At 40.4% G+C, this 12,743-nt stretch overlaps 1 protein-coding gene across 1 annotated transcript; it reads right to left on the bottom strand.

The window, feature by feature from the left end:
• Nucleotides 1–738: 738 nt before the first annotated feature.
• On the bottom strand, nt 739–10,914 carry vdac1 (voltage-dependent anion channel 1). The gene is made up of 9 exons (XM_008291948.1): nt 10,815–10,914; nt 8,412–8,481; nt 6,229–6,278; nt 5,759–5,911; nt 5,490–5,542; nt 4,473–4,700; nt 2,874–3,024; nt 2,186–2,243; nt 739–1,862 (listed from the first exon to the last, which is right to left on the bottom strand). Exons 2-9 carry the CDS (start codon nt 8,476–8,478, stop codon nt 1,771–1,773), a joined length of 852 nt encoding a protein of 283 aa, XP_008290170.1. The 5' UTR covers nt 8,479–8,481; nt 10,815–10,914; the 3' UTR covers nt 739–1,770.
• Between the last annotated feature and the right edge of the window lie 1,829 nt (nt 10,915–12,743).

Genomic DNA, 12,743 nt, shown 5'->3' with positions numbered 1-12,743 from the left:
TGGGATTTAAAGGAAGGATGTTACGGATGCAGAGCAATGTCTGCCATCTAATTATGTCACTAAACAGAGATCCTTAAACATTGCTAAACAAGTTTTTCTTAAATCCATTCACAAGCAAGGCAGAGTTTTAGTGCAGGTGAAATGTTGCATTTGTTCTCATTCATTTAACAAGTCAGTTTTTGCCTGTTAAAAGAACAAAGCAAGCAATTTAAAAATGTGACCTTGTCCTCTGCGACAATGGAATTAGCTTTTATCCACAGAAAAGATTGATTAATTGACATTGTGACCTAAGAGTCACTGGTTTATCCACCAGACTGCCAGGATAAAATCTGGTGGCGGGAAAAAAAAAAAAAAAACAGTGCTTGCTGCTTCCTTATCAACATCACTGTGGTGCCCTTGAGCCAGGCCATTAACCCCGACTGCTCCATTAGTCATTTATTGTGCAAATGTGATCAACGCCTTCTTGAATAAGTAGTTAAAGTCTTCAACAAAAACTCAACAGAATAATCAATGACTAAGCTAATCATTAGTTGTAGCTGTGGACTGAAACCAACTTAAAACCAGGTGAAAATCAAATTCAGTGACTGTGTAATGTGCTTCTGTTTGATCACCTTATGCTGTGGCAAATGACCCATTTGTTTGTGTTTTTTAACATAAATTTAAATAGACATGAGCATAAATTATGACAAGATGTACATTAATATGTGACAAAAGACAGAATGACAAATAAATCCAGAAACCGGTTCAAGATGTTCTTTATTTAGTTCAGGGAATGACAATACTGTCAAGTACACTAACCATGAATCCCATAACCAGTTATGGAAGACTACCATTTCCAGGCCGCTGTATTTATTCTTTTCATCCTCCTTCAAAGAAGCACTGTAACTCTTATCCATAGAAGTTCAGCTGTGTGCGTGATAGGTTTCCGTTTGTTTGTTCAACCAGAAAGAATTGACAGGTCTTTGCCTCCGTAAGACTTCTCAGGTGGATTGAACTATGCAAGACCATCAATAAAATAATATTCTCTTTGCTATATGTAACAAAAGACATGGTTCACACCAAATGCACAGACACAAAAGACAAGTGAGACAAAAACACAGAATGTACTCATTGGGGTGTAGTGTCTCTTAGAGCTACTGACAGCTGCTTACATCAGGGACAACTAACCCTTCCCATTGAAGAATATATCAAGACAAACACTAGAGCTCTCCAGTGCAGACGTGTTCAAATAAAACGGTTATTTCACCGCTACACCTTTTGCTTGAGGAGTGCTTTATTAGTGCTATGTAACAGCGCCATCTGGTGGTGTAACTATCCAACTGTCAAGCCCTTAATGCATTTTGGGCTGATCTAGTTTTGATTATCCCTTTTCACCGCATTGGAAAGCAGAGAAACACAAATTAAAGCATTGTGTACGAATGTAGTGGAAATGAAAAGAGACAAACATAAATGTACTCAAGGCTACTTGTCCCTTGCAAGCTACGCGATTCAAGATCAAACTTTCTGTAACAGTTGTGGTTTTGTTCGAAACTGGGCCCTTTGATTTCAAAATATAATTGTTCCCTTAAGTGGTCCTTTAAAAGTGGCACATCGTCACAAGAACAATTTGACCTTTATGCTGTCTTGCTTTCAGCTGTAACACGTCTAAGGGGGAAACAGGGGTTTTGTGAGGGAGAGCTAATCAATAGAGGATTCAGATTTTTTTTTTTTAATTTTTGGTGGGGAATGCGTGTGTGCTGGGAGGACTGGAATGGCGTCTGCCTCATCCTCCTATGCCTGGAACTCGAGACCAAGGCCAAGCTTGTGGCCACCGGCGTTGATGTTTTTGCCATCGAGGAGAGCAGAAAGTGTCAGCTTGATGCCTGCAAAGACAGACACATCAGGAAAGTGTGTAAATTCACATCCTGTTTGTAAATTCATCCTTAAAACATAGAAACTCTAACTGTAGTACTTTAATTTACCCTTCACAGACTCGCTAAGACATAACTTTTTATGTTAGTTTTTTTTTTTTTGGTAATAATGCACATACAGCACACTTTTGAATTTACCTGCTTTGTCCGAGTATAACCGTATTCATACTTATATTCATACTTTTATCTTTTTCTTAGCAAGTGTTGGGGTCTTTGTGAACAGAGCTGGCTTTGTTTTGGACAAAGCACTAACATTATATACAGATTGCACTCACCTGGCTTCAGAGTCTGAGTATAGCCCAGGCCCACAAGGCTGGAGTTGTTCACCTTGGCCTGTGTGGGAAACACATACATATTGATAAATTCACCCTTCCAATGTTACGTAATTTATTGGCTGCTCCACACAAATTGTCAAAAAAGCTAAGCTGCAAATTCTAACACTTCAAAAAATGGCTCCACTAAAACAACTTGTCATTACCATGTGTACAAGTACTAGATAATGTATTTAGGTACACTAACAAGCAGTCAGAGTAATTGGGTCAGCTGCAAGTGGGATTTAAGGACTAATGTGATAGAAAGGACTTAATTAGCCCTGGCCTCTCTGTAGTAGACAGACTCCTCCTACTGGCCATTTTGGCTTGAGAGAACCTGTGTGAGGCCCAGCTGAAGCTCATGCGCTCACATGGACGTGCAGTCATCTCTCCAAGTTGGTCAGTAACCCAGACATTACCATCGTGACTAGTGGTAGTGCATGTTGGTTTGTATCATAGATACCAAGAATCTCTCGAACACAACCAAACTGGTCTCAATGGCATCTGTACTACATGACAGAATTTTATAATCTGAAGCTGCAATATGAATCCCTTATGAAAACACAGTCGCGTCAATAATGTCACATTGTCATTGCATAAGATCTTACTATACCACTACTAAGGCTGCTATTTAAGGTCACACACTACTCACAGAGAAAGATGCATCAGGATCAATCTGGTATTTGGCAGCGATGCCAAAGCGGGTGTTGCTGTTTCCAGCAGTCCAGGCCAGGTTGACGGCTGTCTCCAGCTGGTCATTCACTTTCTGGTAGATAGAACCACCAAACTCAGTGCCGTCATTTCTGAGGAAAAAAGCAGATTACAAAAAGTTAAATGTTGCTGCAATGTAAATTATATTTTCTTAGGAGTGATGTTTGTGTTATAAAGAGATAAATCTTGTTTTTTTTGTATTGTAAACAAAGAATTCCTCAATTGGGTGCACTGTCAGTGACGTCAAGTCGACTTTACACTTTCCCTGACCTCACATCACCACTTCAGCTGAAGACTCAAATGGACAGGCTTGGCTGGGGACACAGCAGGAAACAAGACTAACACTGTGGCCTGTCTCTGCCTCTCACTCTCCGTCTGACACAGCCTCACTCTGCCTTTTCACCGAGGCCTGCCAACCACTCACTCCATCTCACTTGCAATATACTAAATCCCATCACCTGGGAATAAAAATAACCGACAGGCACCTGGGTACCTGGCAGAGAGCCAAGCAGACAACAAGTTAGTCAGTCACACAAGGAAAGAAAACAGGGTTTGAAGGTACCTGTCTCGTCAAATATTTATCTGGAGTTACTAACAGTGACAACATTTAGCCTGTGACTCCTGTTGAAGTACCCAGGACAGAAGCCCTAATATCAGACTGTTTTACACATAGTGACCCAAGTAGAATGAAAATAACATACAGGCACAACATGCAAGCATACTGGAGGTTGATGGTGCAAGGTGCTTATTCTGAAATGTTTGAAGGCTACTAGCTGTTTCAGATAAACCTGGTCTGACTCATCAAATGTAGATTACAGGCATAAACCTGCCAATGGTCACACATTTCATGCAGCTTTCTCCTCTTCTTCCACTATCGACATGTTTCAGTTTTTCATAATCCCCCTCACTATGGGAAACAACAGTCACATCCTCCGGGCTAGCAGTCTACCATCCAAAAAGTTTCCAGCTGTGCCGAGGATTTGGAACACACAGTAAGGCAGCCCTGCTACTTTTTATTAGGGGAATTAGCCACTTTAATGACAGTGTTCGCCTCTCTGCATGCAAATGTTTCATCAAAACAATTCTTTCTACAATACCATTTTCAGGGAACGCCACTGCCGTTTCTTTGGCTTAGCTCCACCCCAGAAGATAGTAATTGGTTTTAAAGAATATAAACTAGATAGAGTGTTTTGGTTTGTTTTTAACCTTATAACAGACCAATAATGAGGTGCAGCCAGACCATTCTGTACTACACACTGTACCAGTTTGGCTATGTAGGGCAATATACACCCATATCACTTCACTTGTGTTTTTTTCTTCCTATACCCTCATCCTCCTTACTACCTTTAATTTGCATTTACATGAACTGCACTAAACACATAGCACTGTGGCTACAACACCATACTCTTCATGAAGTAACCAACACTCTACATAATGAGGAGAAGGCACACTGGTTACCCAGACCATTGGTGTACAGGATTGTAGAAGTACACATGTTGGCATACTTCTCATGTCCACTTGCTACCTCATTTAGTCTTACACATTCGTATGGAGCTGGAATTCATCCGTCTTGTATCCAACTGCGAAGTTGCTCTGGGTGATCCTGTTCCTGCCAGCCTCAAAGGTCATCTGGTAGCCGGCCAGCCAGCCCTCGTAGCCCACCACTGCTGCGCCATGGATGGCTGTACCGTTGATGTCGTAGTGAACGTCACAGCCAAGGTTGATGTGGTCGCACTTGTAGCCCGTCTTGATCTTGCCGCCCTTCTTACTGGCAGGATGTTGGGGAGAGAGAGCAGGTTAATGTTTCTTGCTGAGCGATGACATTAACAAACTGCTATGACACTGAACTAAAAGAAATGTGGATTATCACAAAGTAGGGCTCAAGACAATCACTATCTGAACTGTTCAGACACTTTGTGACATAAATGTCTAACTAGGTGCACAAGTGCTCTTTACAATGTGTCCCCTGTTCTAATTTACGAGGAGAGTTCTTTCATGAACAATAATAGACTTGCCATTGCCTGCCGTCAAGGTCACAAACACCCCTGCAGTGTCTTAAGTTTAGCCAATCAGCTAACTCAGCTGGCCAACTAATCATAACCAGTTGCCAGATGTGAAACAACTGCACAGTTGCTCACTGGTGCATTGATTTAAACTGACTCATGTTACTGGATTATTTAATCTTGTTTCTATGTAACCACTATATGGTTATAGATTACATGTCTGCTTATAAAAATGTGTTTATCCATTGCCCTAGCGACACAATAAAACAGTATCTTTTTTTCATCTTCATTAACCTCCTTTGATTTTTCCCTCATGTCAAACCAGCAGACAAACACTTGTAGACACAAAAATTAACTGAGGTCAGGTATAATGCAGCCACTTGCAGGTTTTCATCAAAGGTTTTCAGATAAACTGCTAACTCAGTCTGGTGTGAGACATAAAATCCACATCAAAGTTGAAGTTTTGTACTGTCACTATAGCTTTAACAGCATGGTATCATAAACAAAAAGCACTGCATCAATTTTAAGGATTCTCATCATTTAGCTGACCTTACCCAGTGTTTGGTGAGAAGGAGGAATCAAACGTAAGCTTCAGCCCCTTAGCCAACTGTAGGAACAGTAAGGATAATATTACAATCTAGCAAACTGTAGTAAATCCTCTATTTGAGTAACAGGCCACAGTGAATACAGAAAAAGGAACATATATGATGGTTCAGAAACATTTTGTTACAGGAATTTAATAAGACACATTTATCCTAAATACATATTGATTAGAATTCAAAACAAAAACCAACAGTATCCCAAGTCAGTTTTACCACATCACCTGGTCCTCAAGAGTGATCTCAGTTCCAAGAGTGTTGTCTGTGTTCCACTTCTCTGTGAAGGTCAGTCCATGCTCCGCCCACTTGTATTTGGTCTCCAGTGACCCGGCGACCTTGCTGGTCTCAGTGTTGGCAGAGCCTGTGCTGGTGAACTCCTGCAGATGACAAAGTCAGTGTCATGCAGACATGTCAACGATCCAGGCACTTCATATCAATAAAACCAGAGTGATGTGAATGTCTTACACTAAAACATCTTTACAAAGCAAAATGAGGAGTTATTTACATTTGGATTGACTTTTTTTTTTTATTTATTTATTTTTTTTAAAGGAGTTTGCAGACTGTCGTTTTTATGATCATAGACTGACTCTGACATACAGTATACTCAATTATCAGTCAGGAGAGTCCTAAGCTGTGATAGGACAGCTGCAGTCTGAATTGGCAGCTCTGATAATAATGACTCGTAACAACTTACCAGTCCATTCTCAGACTTTGTTTTCAAGTCCAGCTTGATGAGCCCGAAGCCTGAAACAGAAAACATTTCATAAAGGATCAAAATGATGTCGATAAGAATGCAAATGATAATCACTCTAAAACATGTTATTTTTAAAGCAAAACACGTTATCTACAAACACTAGCCAGCTCTAAAACTAAGATTAAGACATGTGATTTTAAAACTAATTAAATCAAGTCATTGATTAGAGTCTGTGAAATACCCATTTGATAGCCTCCAGAGTACATTTAAAGGTATTTATATTCCATTGACTTAGACCTGGCATTGATTTGATGTAGATCCCATAAGAGCATTAGTGCGGTCAGTTATAAATAATAGCTAGAAGGTCGGTTGAACAGATTCTGACCCCATTTATGACCCTACCCAGCATCACAGCCATCCATCGATTCACTCAACCACACTTCACATGAACCAGAGACCTACTTGTCATGCTTCTCAACCTTCATTAAATTCAATTCATCCATTGCTGTCTATCAACATCCAAAACTGCAGTTTGCACTCTATAAAAGGGTTAAAATCCTCAAAACTATTAAAAAAAACTGACATGCTATTCTTGGAGACTTTTGAGGCTTTTCTGTGAAGGATGTGGACTACAAACATTCCATGTGAATACAACTTAAGCCTGCACTTAAACCCGCAGTAACTAATTACAGTCGCTGTTAAACTTGCAGTGATTCAGCCTTGATGATACACATAAATCAGTGTGCTGCAAGAACTGGGAAATCCCCCAAAATTCAGTGGACATCCTTCAGTAACCATCGGAGCACAGCTGTGTGGATACACAAACACAGCACAAGGATATCCTCCCTAACTGCAGGCTCTGTACTACACTCCAGCATGTGCTCAGCTAGTGGTGAGCTATTTACAGGACTGCAACTGGCTTGAATCAATTGCTTTTATATGACACTGTGTAACTTGTGTTGTGTGCAGGGGCTGGATTTGTACAAACACTGAGAGAAAGTGCTGTATCGCACTATTCACAGCACAATACATGGAAAAGTATTGTTCTTTTAGTGCATGAATCGAGGTCATCCAAATATCTTCCGGACGATTATCAGATCGGATATTCAGCACTTTTTCCCCCAAACTTCTGATAAAATGAAGCAGTTTAAAAATTCACTATTTTTTCTCTGACACTGTCTTTGTAGTCGCCACTCTGTGATCTAACACAATGTCCCAGTAAGAGCACAATCTGACAGGTTACATCTCATGAGCAATAGCCAATCATCACTGAAGGGCAAGTGATGAAAAAGAAAAGTTTCTCTTAATGAAACGTATGTAAAACATAAATCAGCAAAATGCATTACAAAAAAATGTGTTGGAGTTTGTGTTATTCTAAATTTTAACGCCAACATATTCATTTTTACAGCAGATTTTACCACAGCACTTTACAATGTGTTTCTCATTCACCTATTAACACATACATTCATACAACAATGGTGACAGAACTGCCATGCAAGGTGCTGCCTGCCAGGAGCAACTTCGGGTTCAGTGTCTTGGCCAAGGACACTTTGACTGTGGAGGGGCCGGGAATCAAACCGCCAACCTTGCGATTGGAGGACAACCCACTCTACCACCTGAGCGACAGCCGCAGCCCCTTATACAGCCGATTGCTTATAATCAGCATCAGCTCTGAAAAAACAACATATGGGTCAACCCCTAGTATGGAGTAACCAAACCACCAACTATTTCTTCCAATGACAGAAAGCATACAAACTTGTGTAAGTAAAAATAAGGAAGAACAAGTAGAAACTAATTCTACTGGAGTTATCTTTGTCAATGAATCAACAAAGAAAAACTCCAAATGAAGAAGCTAACATGCTAGGAAAAGTTTAAATTTGAACTTTTAAAAAATGGTCTTTATTTAGATTTGCGCTAACAGCTGCCTTTCCAGGCATAGTCACCTCTAAGTGAGGACTTAACATTTTACTAATATGCCTCCACAAATAACTACAATTATACAGTATTATGAAGACCCAAAGAAGATCAATTTCTAAAATATTTTGCATTTCAGAGTCACCTTCAGGATACAACTATCCTTATTAAATGCTAAAAGTAATGGTAGTGTTTAATTGCTACTTAAACCATTTTTCTAAAAATCGAAATCACACTGCTGTAAACTTTAAGTGCTACTTGGTGCTTACCGTATCCCTTAGTAAAGACATCCCTGGCAGACTTTCCAAGGTCAACGTAGGTGGGAGGTACAGCCATAATCTGAAGAGAGAAAGGAGATAGTCAAAGCAGAAAACAAAAATGTGCAAAAGTCTCTGAAAAATAATATCCCCGCTGTCCTCCCTCTGTGTTGCAGCTTTAGGACAACCAGAACTGAACCGAGAGAAAGACAAAGTAACAACCCTGTAGCGGATCAGATGTGATGCTGCTGCAAGAGGAAGGCCGGAGCAACTGAAGGTCACTGATGGATAGAGAAGGTACAAACCTGATGAGGTTATTGGTTTTCATAGAGCTACACACAGGAATACAGTGACTCTCAAACTTGCACGGTTCTTTCTTTCATTCTTTCAGACTGGCATACTTGACAGCACAGCAGCCAACTAGTACACAGGTGCCACATTTGGCATTAGATGTCAATTGCCTGTGTTTGAATTTTAAAGAACTACAATTCCAGTGGATTATGAATGCTTTCACTGAGTCTTTTAACTATGTCCACTCTGTATAAAGCCACTTTAGAGTTCTGGGGGGAAAAATGCAATTCAAACACTTCAGCTATTTTTCTAAATATGATCTTTCAAAGTGGAACAAGCCAAGTTTTGAAAAGACAATGAGGGCCACAGACTGAAGCACGAGGCAGACCCTTCGCTAACCCTCTGGACTGGCTGCTCTCAAGTGTGTAAGCGACTCTTTGTCCTTCAATTTCTTCAACAGCCTGTTGTGCAAGAAATTACGTCTATTTCATCATTAGAATAAATGTAGGCACCATTTCAATGGCACAACAGTTATCACGGCACAGCAGTTGCACAGGGCTGTTGATAACATACATGTGAATATTGATAGTAGATAAAATAGGAATTCAACCAGCTGAATGGCAACCTTAGGAAATACAATTCCACAGGTCATATTTTTAAATCCCAAGAACTACAACTCTTCTACAGAGCTATGCATGGAATATATTAAAGCCATGCACAAAAACTACACCTGTATTCAACAATATACAATTTGAGAGAAACTATAGTTAGTTAAAATGACTGATCTTATTTCTCTGTTGAAGAGCACTTTTGGTTGAGGTGTACTGTTTCAAATGTGCCATATGAATAACGGTGACATGACTTAAAATCCTGAGCTAAAGCTTGCTCCAATTTAGCAGTTATCAAAACTGCATGAATCATTCCTTCGGTTCAACATTCCTATCTTTGTTTTAACACTCTTCAGTTAAATCAACGAGCAGCCTCACCTTTTACAAACCACCCCACCCTTTCAACCGCAATTAGAACATGAGAAACAAATATACCGAAATGCACTTTCTCCACATTGCCCAAACGTGTTTAACTGCACACATCTCTTTCTTTTCCCCAGTAAGATTAATAGTGCAACATCAGCTCCAGGTCTATCTGCGGCATGTTCTGAGGCCCACTATCAGCAGAATACCACGGCTGTACTGTGGTCACTTTGACACAAAAAGTGGGCTAATGCCACGAACCTACAGTGCCTGCTAACACACAGGAATAGCCTGCCCATTAAGCCCGACTTGTCCAATGTTTAGACACATCCTGTCTGCCAGTCCACCCACTGTGCCTGAGTGGTTTTATGGCTTTCACACATGGCTCCAGGCAGAAATGTCAGAGGCCCTAGAGGACGTAGGGTCCAGGATAAACCAGTATATATAATAGCTAACAAAGAGTTTACCACTGAGGTGTCCTGTGGAAACCAACTTTAATATTCAGACATCAAAATAACTTTAAGTAAGGGTTCTGTCACATATTCACAGCATGATGAAGACCACTCATGACACTTAGCATCTATGGATGCCCTTCAGCACCACCTTAGTTGTTGTCTACGTAAACAAAATACAACTGCGGGATAAAAGTATATTTAATTTAAAAAGTCTATTCTTCATGTGGCACGAACACAACTGAGTCCACTTGACCCGGACAAAGAGGTTATGAAGGCAGCATCTTCCTGTCCTCGCCTGCTAACAGATTAGCATTAGCTCGCCATCAAGGTGGACAGCGGGCAAGTGTCTCACTGGAGGAAAGTAACGACAGGTTCTCAGGAAAGAAGCCAACAACGCGTTAAGAGTGTTAAACCGTGAACAGAATAAACTTCTTCATCACTTGCCACCTTTGTATGTGCTGACCACTGCTCCCTGCACTGCCTAAATGACCGCACCGACAGACGTTAGCGGCCAAGCTAGCAGCAGTCGTAAAAGAGCAGCAGGCCTAGCATCTATGCTGCAGCGGCTAAAATGGACGGATGAGACGGACAGCTCCGTGTGTCGCGGGCGGGAACGCACCCGCTCGTGTCGATGTCTAAGGTAGGCAGCGAAGAAAACCTCAGCGGTATTGGGTTACAGTGGAAGATACACAACGTACCTCTGTGTGTTCCAGTCCAAGCCGAGAAGGAGCCTGTCAACTGCACAAAGGGAGGAGAGAGGAGGGAGGTGGTGCGGCGTCACGTACGTTACAAGGCAGCGGCAGCTTGTCATCGTCGAAGATACAACAGTCGGACAAACGGCGAGATAGTTCACTCCCGATACCGTTAAGCACGCTTCGGTTTTACCGCAAGGCTAGAAAAGCAGCATTTTCTTGTGCAGAATCACCTTATTTTACTAATGTGAACTAGTCAAGTAGATTTAGTCGAGCAGTAAACATATTTCACAGGGAACCATAGTATTGTACCCTTTACTCACTACTGCTGACTGACATAGTTCCACTGACAGAGCATAATGTTGTTTTTCATACTAAACAAACAATCTCAAATCACTTTTAAAACTCCAAATGTCCAAACTAGCAAAAAAAAGTAGGCAACTTCACCTCACAGAACAACCGGCTACGAAATTAAAACGCAGCTATATGGCAATAACCACAAAACAGAAATAGCGAACAGTAATCATCTCGCTCTGCTGCGTTCTCTCCGGAAGCGGCGGCGTATTACCGTGACGCATGCGCAGTGAGCTCTAGGTAGCACGCAACTCCCGCAGCATCCCTGAGAAAAAAAAAAAGTACTCCCGTTAATGGCTGATAGGAGATCAGATTTCTGCACCTTCACCACAGATCTCTTCCCATCATGCAGTTTTCACAGACTGTTCCGGGACAGAGGAGACGCTTCAGCATCTGTAATGTTACATCACACCTGTAACAGAGGGAGGGGATGAGCTCATAGTTGACCTCTGCTGTGATGTAATGAAACTAATTCACCACCTGCTGTGTCAAAGCCTTTTCTACTGTTGTTACCCTCTCTGTTTCCAGTGGTTTATATTTACTCTTAGGGATAGCCAAATTACTGCTCTGATGACCAACTGTTTCCAAACTTTTACAGATGGAAAACAAAATTAGTCAAATTATAACAACATAATATAATATAATATAATATAATATAATATAATATAATATAATATATGCGTAGAAAATGGATGGATGGATAATACAACATACTATTATGTAATACAATATAAATCATGAAGGGTCATTCTGCAGCACAACAACTATTTGAACATAAGAAACCATTAAAAAAAACTAATAATAATAATTTCTATATATGTTAACTAACATTCATGTTGCAGTCAGGTCAGAGCACATGAGAATTCAGAAAAATAAAGTCAACATTTTTCCCTCTTGGTACATCCCTTGGGTTGAGGAGGAAGATGTCCCTTTTCAGGATTTTTCATTCAGCTTTATAATTAGTAAGTTGCAGTATGTAGTGACTACCCTCTAAACTTGTTCATTGAAGCGTACTTCTTGTGTAGACGTTATATTGATAGTCAGAAATCTATACATATTTTAAAAGACATCAGATGTTATTCATGAGGGGGCGCGTCTTACTCCGGTTGATCCTGCTTTTACTTTTGGTACTTTAAGTTTTCTACATTTTTCTGTTTAATGGCAACCGATGTTCTTTTGCTTAAGTACATTTTTGAAAGCAGGAAGTTACCTCCTAATAGAATATTTTCATGTTGCAGTATTACTTTTGTTTAAAGACTTTTTACCTATGAACATATCCATATGGTGTTTTTAATATATGCTTGAATGCACAGGCAAAAAAAAACAGTCAATGCAATGGCTGAGCGTCTCCACCTTAAATCTACAGCGTACTGATGACAGATACAGATTCAAACTTTCAGAATTTCATACATAACAAACCTGAGGAATTAAATCTCAGCTTGCAGGTTGGGACTTTCTGTTTCATTGTTCTTCTTTAAAATTTTTTTTTTTTTCTGGTTAAAACGTATGACTGAATTACTCCAATACTACAACTTGCCATGGGGGGTAGTTTTAAAGTCGTAGGTGAGCTGGTGTGCTCAA

The sequence above is a fragment of the Stegastes partitus genome, unplaced genomic scaffold (genome assembly GCF_000690725.1).
Source record: "Stegastes partitus isolate 25-593 unplaced genomic scaffold, Stegastes_partitus-1.0.2 Scaffold772, whole genome shotgun sequence".
Classification (NCBI taxonomy): Eukaryota; Metazoa; Chordata; class Actinopteri; family Pomacentridae; genus Stegastes; species Stegastes partitus.
Note: the sequence above shows the minus strand (reverse complement) of the source record. Positions and strands in the feature narration are given on the sequence as shown.

Excerpts from the sequence above, each read along its gene's own strand:
- vdac1 (XM_008291948.1), bottom strand. The coding sequence starts at position 8,478 with ATGGCTGTACCTCCCACCTACGTTGACCTTGGAAAGTCTGCCAGGGAT. Across the intron at positions 5,912-6,228 it reads CAAAGTCTGAGAATGGACTG|GAGTTCACCAGCACAGGCTC; the intron begins GTAAGTTGTTAC and ends TGTCATCTGCAG. Across the intron at positions 3,025-4,472 it reads TTCCAGCTCCATACGAATGT|AAATGACGGCACTGAGTTTG; the intron begins GTAAGACTAAAT and ends TTTTTTCCTCAG.